Here is a 15769-nt window from a genome sequence, read left to right as displayed (position 1 = left end):
TTCACAAAACACCTAATAATGTCTAGAATTTTAGGGGGGAGCTGTATGTGTGAATGCGAACTGTGAGCAATAGGGGGGGCATGATAAAGCTTACTGTATAGGTGCATCTTAAGAAATTAGAAAATCATGGAAAAATACATTTATTTCAATAGTTCAATTCAAAAAGTGAAACTCATGTATTATATAAATTTATCACACAAGGACTGAAATATATCAAGTGTTTATTTCTTTTAATTTTGATGAGTACGGCTTACAGCTAATGAAACCCCAACATTCAGTACCTCAAAAAATAAGAATATTACAAAAGGCCAATAAAAAAGTATTTTTAGCACTTAAATGTTGGCCCTCTGAAAAGTATGTTCAATTATATGCACTCAGTACCTGGTTGGAGCTCCTTTTGCATGAATTACTGCATCAATGCGTGTGGAATGGAGGCAATCAGTCTATGGCACTGCTGAGGTGTTATGGAAAACCAGGTTGCTTTGAAAGCAATCCTTCAGATTGGTCTCTTCCCTTCCCCTTGACAATAGCCCATTGAGTTTGCTGGCCAGTCAAGTACTGGGATGTCATGCTCACTTGGGCAGGTGTCAAGTCCTGCTGGGAAATTAAATCAGCACAGTGGACCAACACCAGCAGATGACATGGCACCTTAAGTTATCATTGACTGTGGAAACTTTATCCTGGACTTGCAAATTCCTTAATACTTCTCCTTCTGTGCGTGGTGGCTCCTGATACACCGACTCCAGCCTCAGTCCGCTCCTTGGGAAGTTTCCCCAAATTTTTTAATGGACAATCATCTCAAGGCTGTGGTTATCCCTGTTCCTTGTGTATCCTTTTCTACCACACTTTTCCTTCCTCTAAATTCTCTGTTAATATTCTTTGCACTCTGTGAACTGCCACTTTCTTTAGCAGTAACCTTCTGTGGCTTACCCTTCTTATGCAGGATGTCAAAGGTTGTCTTTTGGACAACAGTCAAGTCAGCCGTCTCCCCCATGATTGTGTATCATACTGATCCAGACTGAGAGGCCATCTAGAGGCTCAGAAAACCTTTGCAGTTGTTTTGAGATAGTTAGCTGATGAGAGTGTAACACCATTACTTAACAATATTGAACTTTTCACAATTCTAATTCTATGAGCTACTGAATTTTTGGGTGTCTATTAGCTATAAGCCATAATCCTTACAATGAAAAAAAATTGACACTTAAAACATTTAAAGTTATTGAGATGCACCTGTACATCAAGAACAAGCAGTGCTATCGATCCAATCTTAACATCAGAGGTCTGAGTGCATCAGTCCAGGGAGACCTGGATCAGTAAAAATGTAGCATGAATCAGTCTTTGGACCGGTTTTAATGTTGCTGATTGCTTCACTGGGGCTCTGCTGCATGGTACCATAGCTCGTTTTGCCATGCATTAAATCAGCGTCTTTAATCTGGCATGACCCGTGGTGACCTTTTACCTTTAAATGAGATTTACGGGAGCCACAGGTGCTCTCTAGGTAGCTCGAGGTGTTTCACCAGTCATCGCAAAAACTTCTTACAGTTCCAGCTCTCCAACTCAGGAGTCAAGTCATGTGGACTTAGTATGAAGAGGAGGGACAACTTTCAAAATGTCTGCCTGTCTGTACGCTTTGAAGAAAAGGGATTCAGTACAACGGCAGCTCATAAATCACACCTGATGAGCTAAGATACTAATGCTAAACGTAGCACAAACAGACCTAAAAATAAACACTTTTCTTTGGTACGTATTGCTTTAAATTGATAATAGTACATGAAAGGAAAGAAAAATGTTTGGCATTTAAAGGGTTTGCTGTTATAAATTCAACATAATAATGAAAAGTGATGGCAAGTGGAATCATTGTCACTGCGATCAGCCATGACTTTATGACCATCTATGCAATCTCATGCAGTACAGTACAAAAGGTCTCCTGAACTGTGTACTAGAGTGTATTTTATTGAGAAGTATTCCTAATTTTTTGCTCATTCCATTAACATATGAGGGGAGCAAAAAGATATAAACACCTTTCCATGCCATGCACTTGAGTTTACCACTTCAGCTCACTCAGACTTCAGTAATAGATATAAAGTAGGATTATCACCTTTCTGACCAGTTTAACAAAAGCCGAGCATGTAGCAACCTTGTAATGATGGAATTTCTATGTTTGGAGTGGATTGCAATAGATTCCCTGGGTAGTCATACTGTTCTGGCTCACTGGTGTATAAATAAAGGTTACTTCACAGTAAATGGAGAGTGATATCAGATGAAGTTGGAGTTATGAAACCACTGCTATCCTTCTCTAAAGTTTGTATAACATCTTGACTCTGAGTCACAGGCAGCCGGTCAGCTATGGTCGAGTCTTAGCCGCAGATGGTTTGTTATGTCAAAGGGTTTTGTTCTCTTGAGACGACCACCGCTGCAGGATCACAACTTGGCAAAACAGGAAATGACTCTACTTCCCCGCTTCCTGTTCAGACAAGAAACAGCAATGTCTTCTGGCGATCCCCCTCCTCACATCAAGACCCCCATGCCTCCTCCTCCTGCTCGATAAACGTCTCTCATTTCCTGTCCTGGTTATATTTTGGGGGAAGGTGAGGAGGGGTTAATTGTTGTGGTCTGGCCTGGAAATATAAAGTTAGGGATCTATGATGGACATCCGTCCAGGAGGGGATACATTTTGGTGTAGAGCCACCCCCCTTCCATCTTCAGAAAGGACTAGTCCCATGAGAATCGGCCCATTATACAGGCAGCTGGATTTGTTCTCATACCCTAAATGTGATTCCCCTGCTTCTTTCCTCTTGAGGGTAAAATCATTTTTTTCTCTCACCTTCAGAAGAATGGGCAGACTCTAAAAATAGATGTTTTTCCCCTCTTTCTTCCTCCCCAAAGTCCCCAGCCTACAAAAAAGTCTGGTGGGAATATAACCACTCCGGTTGCTCATGCAGTCTCTCCCGTGTGCAGCCACCTCCCACCTTCTGCCTCTGCAAACTGCTATTTTGGGACCGTTGACTGATGCGTTTGCTCTCTGTGGGCTCACCAGTATCTATTGTCATTCAGTAAAGTTACAGATCTAAACTTTGCAAAAGTTTCCCCCCTCTCCTGAAAATAGTGAGTCAGCTAAAGAGGCGAGTGAAGACTGGCTGTTGATGGTCGTTCAGGGACAGAAGGTATCTGGATGGATGCTCACTTATCTCCCACTTTCCCTAATTGAATTAATTAGTGGTGTGATGGGATGAGGCCATTCCCTGAGTTCATTTCCACATCACAGACAACATTACAGAGTCATAAAGCTGATTATGGGGATGAGAAGTCAATTCAAAGAAGGAAAGAAGCTGTGGTTAAAAATTAAAATCACAAGTTATGATCAATATGTGAGGTATGTGTGTTAAGTAGAGATAAATGACCTGAGGTTAAGTAATTGTAACATTAATAACATCCTGGTATGTGAAGTATTCAGCTCTGGGGAAATCGCCCAGATGCAGCAAATGCCTGAAGGTTCAGACGTCATACTGGCAGAAGGCTCTGGCTCTTAGAAACAATACTTCATCACTAATGTCATTACATGTGAATGTTTGCTTGGAGCAATGGGCAACATTACATCTGTGCAGGACCGACAGGTATAGGAATACTCTGAGGAGTTTTTATTTGTTATGCAAGATGATGAATCCTTGCCAATGCCTTTATGTGACCTCTAAGTCAAATAAACCTTTTTATATATTCTGTAGCACATTAAGAAAAAAACAGGCTGACCAAAGGGCTTTCTAGGGTTAAAACCTGCTGGGATAATAATAGCAGTGCTGGGTGATCTGGGCCAAAATCACACTGTGAAATCTTTTGATACCACAGCAACAAGTCCTAGACACCAAAAATATGGTCATTTTTCATTTTCATCAAAAATTGCAGACAAACTTTTACACACTGTACAAAAACATTTCCAACATTTTATTTATTGAGGTTGTCTACATTTTCTATACTCGACACCATGTGTTTCAAAAACGAGAAAATGTATTATTTTATGTGTCTGCTGTATAAAAGAAAGCACTGTCTTAATTGCATAATTACACTGACAACATTGGAAAGTGTGTGGATTTTGTGCAGTTAAGACAGCATGCAGTAGTTTGCCTACAATTTTTGATCATTTAAAACAATTCATTACCCAACAGTGGGTGTCTAAAACTTCTGTTTTTTTTTTTTTTTTTCTTGGTATCAAACAGGTTTCATAATTATTTGACCTTTATAATTATTTAAATGCTCCTGAATTAAATAAAAGAAATCAAATGATCCCTCGCTTAGACTAAACATTGAAACTACTTAAATCTGAGGTCAATAAGCATACTACTGTTTGTGGTTCTTACTGTAAATCATTGGTTCTCAACTGTAGGTCGGTAGGTCGGGAACCAGCAGTGGGTAAAAAATAAATAAATAATAAATGATAAATAAATAATATATAAATAATAAATAAATAGATAATAGATAAATAAAAAAAGGCAATATATATCTGATATTGAAGCCCTAGGCAGACATCTATCCATATACTTTATTTTGCAGAAAAACTAATACATTCTGATTGTTTCTTGAGATTTTTTATCCTGTTATCTTGGATGGAAATATTTTCAAGAAATGTAGTTTTCATATAATTTGTAGATAATTTGTCACCTTTCAAACAAACAACCTAAATGTGTTATAATGGTTAAACATGGTGAAATGAAATGTTTGCATGCATTCCCTCCCAAAGTGTTAGCCAGTCTCTTTGTAAAGCCTTTTTTTGTGTTCCTTCCGAGGTCCAAATTTCCACATTTTTTGCTGAATTTATTTCAGAAGAATCAGAAATTTGGTACCTACTTCACATATGAACATAAACAACGATGTAAACAAGATTGTAGTAGTAGTAGTAGTAGTAGTAGTAGTGGCAGTAAAAACTCAATAAATTTCCCAGCCCTATATAAAAATTGTCTAATCCTAAAGAAAGGCTAAAGAGAAAGGATGGGTTTCAACAGTGAGATAACAAGACACAGGAACAAATACCATTGGAAAATTGATATTTTGTTTGTGTGTTATTTTAATTCCTTACACCACTGTCAACAGTTTGCTAGACAGAGAGACTTAACAACAAGCTGCAGAAATAAGCTTTGTTTACATTTTGCTATGTGTGATTTAGAAAAAAAAAGCAACAGAGCAATGGAGCTGTGAAGTGAGATTCTTGAGGAGGAGTGACCTGAGAGCTGAACAGATCTGCAAATTGATGCGACTTGTTCGACACAAACCTGGTTTTTGATTTGTTAGTTTGTTTGTCTTTGGTGTTTTGAGTGAAGTTATTCCTTTCAGAAGTTATTCTTTGGATTTCTTGTCTGTATTTTCTGTACACAGAATATTAAATACAATTTTAAGGAATATTACAGTCATTATATGCAACACATGGGGCTTTTATTTTATTATTTTATTTGTTTATTTCATTCAATAAAACAAAACAATTATATCCAACAGAAAAAAGGAGTATGAAAGAATCAATAAATCATACATGCCAGTTTTAATTTTGGCAGATTTTTTTAATTTTAGTTTTAGTCTTTAAATGAAATGTCTTTGAGTTTTAGTCACATTTTAGTCATTTCTACCCTTTTTAGTTTTAGTCTAGTTTTAGTCCATAAAAAGTTCTCACATTTATTCTGTACTTTTAGTCCAAGCATTTATTTTCTTGCCTAAATCTGGGACCAAGTCATGTTAGTGTGTTCTATGCACCCTGCCAGACCTGGGGTCCCTGCTCTCTACAGCTGAGAGGCAGAATTTACCCACAGTGGAGAAATATCGCGGCTTTTGAATGTCCGGCAAAAACTTCTTTACATTTTAGTCTAGTTTTAGTCATCTTGATGAAAACTAAACTTATTTTTGTTAGTTTTAGTCATCACAGATCTATTTTGGTTCTAGTTTTTTTTTCATGGAAAAAAAGGCTATGGACGAATATTTTTAGCTATAGTTTTAGTCAACAAAATTAACACTGATACATGCATAATAAAAAAATCTGAAATAGAACAAACAAGCTGCTTAAGTCCTGATGCCAGTTCATAAGTTAGAATTCCAATTTTGTGGGGTTTTTCCTAAGTGATAATGAAACAGAAAAATAAAAACAAAACATTATGTTGTTGAGAAACTATACTATATTGTTTAGCAATGTAAATATGATCATCAACATCAAGATTAGCTATTTATTTGCAGTTAGATTTGTTGTCCAGTATTGCTGCCAACCGGTCCAAGTAAGCAAATAACCGACCTGGAACAGCCTTTGTTTACATTTCCTCTTCAGAGTTATATACTGAGCTGTGACACCTCAGCACCACAAGCAGTGTTAAACCTACCCGATCAATGCTCGTTGCACAGGGATTTCCTGTACTTTTGGATGAATAGTAGAATAGATAAACAAAAAATCTGAATGATACCAATATATGCCATAAACAACGTACAGTGTATTGCACATTAGCTATGTTGCACAAGATCTACTTAGAAAAAAAATAAGATAAATAAGAATAAAAAGAGAGCTGGGATGTTACAGTGGAATATCTGCTGTTTCTCCAGCCAGGATAAATCACCTTCATGTGTTTGTTCTTTTGTTTTTCATGTTTTCTCATTATTGTTTGTTTCCATTTCTCCTAGGTGGAGTTAGCACTGTGGGATACTGCAGGACAAGAAGACTATGACAGGTTGAGGCCTCTCTCCTACCCTGACACAGACGTCATCCTCATGTGTTTCTCCATTGACAGCCCCGACAGTTTAGGTAAGGAAATACTGAGGTAGAAAAGACTATTTTTATAGCTTTGTAGCTAGAAAGAAAGATGACTAATGTGATATGTATTGCAAACACATGATTTATAAAGTGTAGACGTGATATTTTGCTCACAGAAACTCTGCAGTTTTATGAGCTGTTCTCAAACATCTTGATGTTCTTGATGGGAAGCAGGATTAGTGCAGCCAAAAACATCTTTGCCTTGAGCGGTCTGCAGAGCAATCCATCATTAGAAGTGTTCTGCTCCGTGACTCTGCACCGCCTGTCCCTTTTTATAGTCCGACCCCTCCCTCCTTCTTGTCTCGAGTGTTTCAGCTCTCTTCTCATCTCTCTCGGGACAGAAAACATCCCTGAGAAGTGGACGCCTGAGGTGAAACACTTTTGTCCCAACGTCCCCATCATCCTGGTGGGGAACAAGAAGGACCTGAAGAACGACGAGCACACGCGGAGAGAGCTGGCTAAGATGAAGCAGGTATGGCAGCCTCCAAGGGCCAATAAAAAGGAAGAGGGTAATCAAGGACAAGAAGCCTCCTCAATAGTCAGGCACTTAAACATGAATAATTTATGTTCATATCCATGGAAAGTATTGCTTCTCTGGGAGCTTGACTTGACAAAAGCACTGCATTATAACTAGCTGCTTCATTTTAATACAGCCCCAAGTAAAGGTATGGTTACATTACACTTCTGTCAGGGGAATAGTTGCTCTGTTCCTTTTTTATTTTTTACTCATATTGAATTCGTCCCTGCAGTCCAAACTGAAGCCTGTCAGAGAAAAGAGAAAGACTAATGCTCTGTGTTTCACAAAGGAAAGCTATTATTCCAGTGTGATTGCTTTTATAGATAGACATTTGAGAATTTGCAAGTGCATGCTTTTCCAAGGCTTGATATTTATGCCTCTATGAGGTTTCATCTGCACTATGAACATTGCAGAGGCATAATAGGGGGACGAAGTAATCCTCCCTCTGTGCCGGCGTATCACCTAGTAAGAGACGTGAATAAACAGATGAGATAGTCACACAATGTGAATGTTTTTATTAAAAACATTGAATTACCCAAAATTGCTTGTCTAGGACTTCAAGTTTTGTTGCTGTGTATTAAAATTAATATCAATGCATAATAAGATTTTTGTTATTTATATAAATGCTCCTAAATTAGATAAAGAAAATAATCATTCACAAATTAGACTTAAAGGGGGCTTATGAAAACTCAGTTTTCAGTGTTTTGGGGTATTTAGAATAGCTACCAATTCACACAATGTAAAATAAGCTTCTCCAGTCCTTTTCTTGTGGTCTGCATGTGTCTGTGAGATGAAATCTGGTCAGTTCAGAATCTATGCCCATTGTTTCAATGTCCTTTTTACTACATGAAAGGCCTGGTATCTTTTTTTATTTTGTATTTTATTTTAAATTCAAAGCAAACTATATCTATATAACCATTATTGTCTTACAGGGCTGCTTGATCAGGGCAATAATAATAATAATAATATATTTATGTATATAATAATACCAATTATTTTAACTGATATTGAGATCATGATCATCACACACAGTTACTCACTGCCCCCTGTACACTTTAAAAAAACACAATAAATTACAATTCACAAGTAAAAAGATAAATTTAGAGAAAATAGTTCTTATAAATAAATGAAAAGTCATGTTTTTAAGTACTGGTCAAGTTTATTTAGAACATGTAAAAGCAAACAAACTCTAGCTGCAAAAATACCATGAAACATTTGCTACACGTGACAAATCCATGAATAAAACAAGCACACTGCATGCCACCCAATGATTGTTCAGTCATTGTTCTCTGATTATTGGATGCCAAAATTGTAACTGAAAATGGTTTTACTGCCCAGCACTATTTGCCCTTCATCTCATTTTAGATATTTTGATATATCTTATAAACTTTCCAGCCTTTATTGACGGCTCTGTAAAACGCTCTGTTAGCGGCTTCTCACTCACACACTGACGGCTGCATGATGGTTTAAAGTGTGACTTAAAGGCACATCACATCCTTAAGTCAGCTCTACTTTCTGGTTAGGTTCAGCTGATAGTACAGACTTGTTGACAAAGCTCTCTAGCTTGTTCAGAAGCCTTTGTCAGCTTTTCCTTTCTGCAGAAACCAGGAAGTGTCTGACAATAAGCAGCGTTAACTCATAGGTTATTTGTGTTTGGATCACATGGTTAGGCCAGACTTCACTGGCTTTACATGCAAAATGGCAAAGTTGCTGTTGGGTTGATAAAGCAGTGTTTTTAGGTAGTACTTTATTAATATAAATGTGGAAATCTGTTTTTATAAAAAAAAGGTTTAAGAACTGTGGAAAGATGGCCATGTTTCAGGCTTTGATGATTGATGAATCTTTCAGACTATTTTCCTGCTGAGCAGTTTTAATCTTAGAAGGTGTTTTAGATTTAGTCTGAGTCTGAATATAAAAGTGCTGACTAGATTTTAGTCATGTTTAACCTTCAAAGTTTCATCAAGATTTACTTGACAAAAAGTCACAGACATTTTTGTCTAAGTTTCACATTTTCATCAGTACTTTTATTTCCAAAAAATAATGTTCATAGTAACATAATTAGGCAGATTGTTAATAAATATTTAATATGTATAGTAAGACTACCAATATTTCAAATTTAATGAAAAAAAGATTAAATGTATATTTCATATTTTGCCTTTCTGTAGTCCTGCTCATGTAAACATGTTGAATGAAGTCATCATAAAGCAACAGATAATATTTATTTACTCACCAAAAATAGATAACCTGCCCCTCAGCCAACAGAAATTGGGGATGTTGGGGTAAAATAAAATCCTTTATTTAAGTCTCTTGCAGAAATTTAAAAAACAGCTGTTTTTATTCTGAATTAACATACCTTTCTTCCTTTTTTGGAAAACTTGGCTTTTTTTTCTGAATTGTCTCGGAAAAACAGGGCACATATTAAAGTTTCTCATTGAAAATTTTGTAAATCAGAGAGAAATATTTTGCTAATTCAGGAAAACATTGCTGCTTTTGAGCTCACAACCATTTTATTGCTTCAGAAAAACACGAAGGATTTTTATTATTCCATGTGGATTTTGTGCGCACTATTCCCTACAATTAATTTGCACACGGTCCCTAACCACAGTCTCTGACCTGACCCTGCAGGAGCCGGTGAAGTCAGAAGAAGGCAGAGACATGGCCAGCAGGATCTGTGCTTTCGGCTACCTGGAGTGCTCCGCGAAAACAAAAGATGGCGTTCGGGAAGTGTTTGAGATGGCCACTAGAGCGGCGCTGGAGGCCCCCAAGAAGAAGAAAAGAGGCTTATGTACGCTCCTGTGAGCGGCCCTGAAACCAACAAACCAACTGACCAAGAGGAGAAAAACAAACAAAAAAAAGACTGACCTTCTACCAAACTGCATCTTTGTACTGTATCTCGCATTTCACAATAACGGTCAGGTGGATGAATGGAACGCAAACAAATGGATTTTATCTATATAACAAACATTAGGAAGTGATATTAAAGTTACTGATTTTCCTTTTCTTTCAAATCTGTCTTTACTCATAGATTGTTTTCCTACTTGATTTTCTTTATATTTGTAATGTACTGAAGAGTTACACATGCACATATTTGTATGTAACATTGTTGTTCACAAGCAGCATTTTACTCAGCTTGTATAAAGTACTCATGAATGTCCAACAGTTCAGATCATCCTGTTTATCACGCCAGCAGTCATACCAATGGGAAATGAAAGATGACGCTTTTTGACCATAAAGTTAGTGCCTTTTTGAATTTGTTTTCTGAATTTTTACACCACAGTTTTCTTCTCGTGGTGTTTGCTAGCATACATGTCTGTTATGGGCTGTTCATCATGTTGTGCCTCATTTTACACAGGGCTGCTGTCGGCCCCCAGTGCTGTTGAAAACTCTTTAAGAGCATCAAAAGGGTTTTGGATATTACCCAATTCTAAGAACCCCACAGATATGAGTGTGATAAAAAAAAAAATACACTTCATGTTATGCAAAAACTAGGCAACCACGTTTGGTGTAGAAAAATGAATCCAGTGTAGAAGAGCATACATTTGCAGTTCCTCAAGTGTCCACTTGAGGCTGTCAGCAAAGGCAAAGTTGCTCCCATTAGGCCTCATGTTAAAATGCTAATTTCTAAAGCTGAAATAAGCATGTTTACAGCCTGGTTTAAGAAATAGATGAGGGATAAATAGCTTATTTATTAACTGGTTCACACTGTATGGGGGAAAATCTATAATTCATCCATTGTAAGTTTATCAAGGCTAAGATTTATTCATGATGCTGTAGCTTGCAGTCAGTTCACATCAGAAATCCCTGGACCATCTGGATGCCTTCTTCAGTAACTTTAATAGTTTATCAGAAGAGGATAAGGTTTAAAAAAAAACACAAGTTAAAGGGATTTTTGGGTATTTTTGAGGTTGGGTTGTATGAAGTAGCTGGCCATAGTGTGTTAGCCTCCTGTTTTCAGTTAGCGCTGCCCCTTCATACGTGTAGAAGCTAGGCTATGTAGCACCACAGACAGATGTAGCTGCTCCATGTAGTTTTTCTAGTTTAAGGTTAAACTAGGCCATAAATCAATGTTGGCTTAGTTGTATACTCTATTGAAAATTTTGAAGCGTTTTATTTTAGCCTCTGTACTTGGCACTATTTTGCAGTTTGAGTTTTGGCTATTAGCAATGTGCTCTTACACCTTAGTGTAGTTAAACAGCTGTTTGGGTCTGCAGGTCTCAACAGAGGAAACGACAACAAACTAAACTCAAAAGATTATTTCAGCTTATTTTTCCTCTTCAACATCTGACAATGTTTTCATAAAGTTAACATATCGTGCTCGCTGTAGCTTGTCTAATTAATACCCATTTGAATAAAAAAAAAAGCGACGGCAGTAAACTTGGAACTACGACTACTACTACTTGGAAGACAAATTTACATTCTGCTTGTCTGGTTGGGGTCGGTTTTTCCAATTTATCTACAGGAAGTTTGGATCGGTAAGGCAGGGAATTCTGGGTGGGGAGTGATGCAGGCTGCAGATGGCTGTGAGCATCTATTCTCCACCAGAAGTCAATCGATCAAACTTTATTCGTATAGCACTTTAAACAATGCAGAGCAAAGTGTGCTTTACATACAAACAAAAAGAAAACAAGACCTCCCCCACCTCACAATCCATGCATGGATTTGGGCTCTCTCCTGCTAACCAGTCTCCACTAAAGTGTCTCTCTTCTCTCTGTCTTTCCGCCAATTCTCCATCCATAGAAGTTATTCCTCTGTGTACCCCAGGTTGTAAAAGTATCATATTATTGTAAAATGCAAGTCATTGTGACTCAAGTCAAAATTGATAATTTTGTTTCAGCTTAATTTGGTGTCGATTTCTCTAATGAAGCCTGCAGACCCAAACAGCTGTTCAGATACGCTGCAGAAGAAGTGAACGTAGCTCAGATGGCAAAATAGTTCCACACACAGAGGCTTAATAAATAAAAGGCTTCAAAATTTTTCAATAGAGCATGCAATTGAGCCAACATTATTTTTTGGCCCATTTTTACCTGAAACTCGCTAAATTACGTGGAGCAGCTATACTCGTCTGTAGGGCTTTATGGCCTAGCTTCCCCGAGCATGTCATGCTAAAAGGGGCAATGCTTACTGGAATCGCTGCTGGCAAACCATACTATGATCGCCAAGTACCTCATTCAACCAAACTTCAAAAATACAGAAAAATCTCTTCAACCATTAGCAATGATATAAGGTTTCCTGAGATGCACCCACAGTGGATGGACATCTCCATATACCTTGTGGAGAAGCACGGTATTTACACTAAAAATCTCAAGGCACACAAAATTATTGGCACATACTATTTTGTACTTGGTGGTTATGTCCAGGAGATTAAATACTGAGATTTCTCAGATGGTATTTATGTCTTAAGGACTGACATGATGCCTAGTGTTACAGTTTAAAGAGTGGCCGTGTAAACTGGTGTCTTTCAGCTGAATGTGTGTGGTTTTTGTTGTGATAATTCATTGCTTTCAGTCATGTGACCACGCGGAGGCCTGCAGGGCAAATATGAAGGCTTAGAAGTGGCAGCCACTGAACACAACGTGGCACTGCAGCAGTGTGCACGTTGTTCTCCATGTCTTTGAAACAACACATTTAAATCACCTGCCTGCAGAAAAATAGAGGTATTCATTCAAACTGTTTGTCTCTGTGGATCCTTAAACAGCACAGGGACACTATTGAAATCACTTATATGAGAAAAGTCTGAGCTAAGACTTTTGCTTCAGTGATGTTTACATACTAGTATAACTACAGTAATAGAGAATCCTTACCCTGGCGCTATCACTAGGAAGAAAGTCTACAAAAGTATGGACAGTTAAATGTATTTAGGAAGTGCTGGGAAAAGAACAAAAGAAATTCAGAATTAAAGCATAGGCGAGTGCTAATTAGCCAAAATTATTGAGTTCATATTACTTCAGAATTTTATGAGGATCTTTTTAGTGCAGTAATGTTAAAGACAGTCATATTCTGCTCAGGTTAACAATCTTTGACGTCAGGGTTGTGAGCTTCAGAGACAACAGTGTCTAACAGCATTAGTCCGTTACTCCTCTCTTATTTTTTTCCAGTTTTAAAAAATATTTAAAATTCTCTATCGTTAAAAAAAAAATAGAATAAAACTAGTCAAAACACATACAAGTGACAGCCGAGTCCATTAGCCTGTCTACAATGTCCATCAGTAGGAAGCCTTTCTTGCCCACCAGGGGGCGGGTCCATGACTGTGTGACGTCTTATGTTGACGTGAAAGCTATGAATAGATGTTGAAACTTAATGTGTCCTTTTCATTAAAAGGTCAAATACTCATCAGATATGTCTTTAATGAAAATTTAATGAAGCCTGACTAAGATCTTGTATATTGAAACTTTGCCTTGTATAAAATAAATTTACCCATGTGCAGAACACTGTGCGGACATTTTTCCTTCTTCTGTAGGTGATGATTTTATTTTCCTTTACCTCTATGCACTTTGCCTCGATGTACATTCACTAGTTATCTTTGTTTGCCTTAAGACACACTCACCAGCTAACACGGTCACACTTTAAACCCTAACACCTAGCCAGCAACAAGGGCATATTTAATAGATTTACTGTCTTACTGCATTAGTTAACAGTGTTAATAACTGCTTCTTCTTTAACCATAAATATCTACAACCCTAAATTAAGTAAAAGTTGGGGCACAACATATCAGACGTTGAAAGTGAGACATTTGACCATTTCATGAAAAATATCAGCTTATCTCAAAAAAGTAGTGACAGGATAACAAAAGGCTGGAAAATTAAGTGGTACGAATTCAGACAGCTGGAGGAGCGTTTTACAACTAGTTAGGCTAATTGGAAACAGGTCAGTAACATGACTGGGTATAAAAGGGGAGTTTTAGAGAGGCAGAGTCTCTTAGAAATAAAGATGGGCAGAGGTTCACCAATCTGTGAAAAACTGCTTCTCCAATTTGGGGGGAGAATAATGTTCCTTAAGGTAAAATTGTGAACACTTTTAATATCCCATCATCTACTGTACAAAATATCATTAAAAGATTCAGAGAATCTAGAGAAATCTCTGCGCAAGGGACAATGAACTGAGGGTAAATGGAAAGCTATTCTGTGGTCAGATGAATCAAAATATTACATTCTTTTTGGAAACCACACTGTGTTCTGGTACTAAGGAGGAGAGGGACCATCCAGCTTTTTATCAGTTCCAAAAGCCTGCATCTCTGATGGTATGGGGTTACATTAGTTCTTAAGGTGTGGGCAGCTTACACATCTGGAAAGGCACTATCAATGCTGAAAAGGATACAGAGGTTTTAGAGCATCACATACTTCCATCCAGACACTTCTCTTCCAGGAAAGGCCTTACATATTTTAGCAAGACATACTAGACCACATACCGCACCTTTCACAACATCATGGCTTCACAGTAGAAGAGTCCAGGTGCTGAACTGGCCCACCTGCAGCCCAGACCTTTCTGCCAAAGAAAACATTTGTTGCATCATAAAACAAAAAAATCCAGCAAGGAAAATCCAGGACTGTTGAGCAGCTAGAATCCTACATCAGACAAGAATGGGACAACATTCCTTTCCCAAAGCTGTAGCAACAGGTCTCCTCAATTCCCAGATATTTACAGACTGTTGTTAAAAGAAGAGGGGATGCTAATCAATGGTAAACTTGGCCCTGTCCCTACTTTTTCAGATATGTTGCTGTCATCAAATTCAAAATGAGCTAATATTTTAAAATGGTAAACTATCTCAGTTTTAACATCTGATATGTTCTACCGTGAATAAGTTATGGGTTTTATGAGATTTTGCGAATCATTGCATTCTGTTTTTATTTTATAAAGCGCCCCAACCTTTTTTGGAATTAGGGTTGTAAAATGGACCAACATGAAGACCAGCGCTCCTGACATTGTTTATTGTGAACATCTGAGTTCAACTGCTGCTGAATAAATGCCCCGGCTGCTGGGAGAATCCGTCTGAGATGAACGGGTTTGATCAGTCATTAAAATCATGACTTGTTAAAGAAGCCAGACTTTGCATGTGAATGCTTCCCATCTAACTACATTCTTTACGTTTTAACGGAGCTGAGAAGCATGTGATGTGTTTATTTTTTCCTGGTGCCTTCTCTGTTCTGCTGTGCCTTTTTTTTTTACCAGACTAGATAGACCAGTTCCTTCATGCAACCTGAGACTGACTGACAAGTTCAAGAGTGACCTTTGTGGCCTGTTTCATAAAGCTTGAGTATGTAAGTTGATTCAGAAACAAGCATGGTAGCTCAAAATGTGTCAGGAGTATTGGTCACCTCAGCCATCGTTACCAGCATTTTACAATAAAAACATTCAATCCAGTCTTCTCTTAATTATTCTGGTAGTTAAACTAGGTTACACCAATTTACGTCATGCACACAGCATCACAAATGAATCATGGGAAAATTGCATAACAGGTAACATCACATATTTCCTAAATATAA

The 15769-nt window shown here is 37.6% G+C and overlaps 1 protein-coding gene across 2 annotated transcripts in view; it reads left to right on the top strand.

Moving 5' to 3' along the window:
- The window catches only part of rhoca (ras homolog family member Ca), a 32741-nt gene extending 22295 nt beyond the window's left edge, over window positions 1–10446 (top strand). For both annotated transcript variants that reach the window (XM_041779895.1, XM_041779903.1), the window contains exons 3-5: window positions 6643–6763; window positions 7114–7244; window positions 9915–10446. In XM_041779895.1, coding sequence (XP_041635829.1) covers window positions 6643–6763; window positions 7114–7244; window positions 9915–10088 — 426 coding nt within the window. In that variant the 3' untranslated portion in view covers window positions 10089–10446. The remainder of the gene's footprint in view (window positions 1–6642; window positions 6764–7113; window positions 7245–9914) is intronic.
- The last annotated feature ends 5323 nt before the right edge of the window (window positions 10447–15769 follow it).

The sequence above is a fragment of the Cheilinus undulatus genome, linkage group 3 (genome assembly GCF_018320785.1).
Source record: "Cheilinus undulatus linkage group 3, ASM1832078v1, whole genome shotgun sequence".
Taxonomy (NCBI): Eukaryota; Metazoa; Chordata; class Actinopteri; order Labriformes; family Labridae; genus Cheilinus; species Cheilinus undulatus.
The sequence above is the reverse complement of the archived record's forward strand: the minus strand, read 5'-3'. Positions and strand labels throughout refer to the sequence as shown.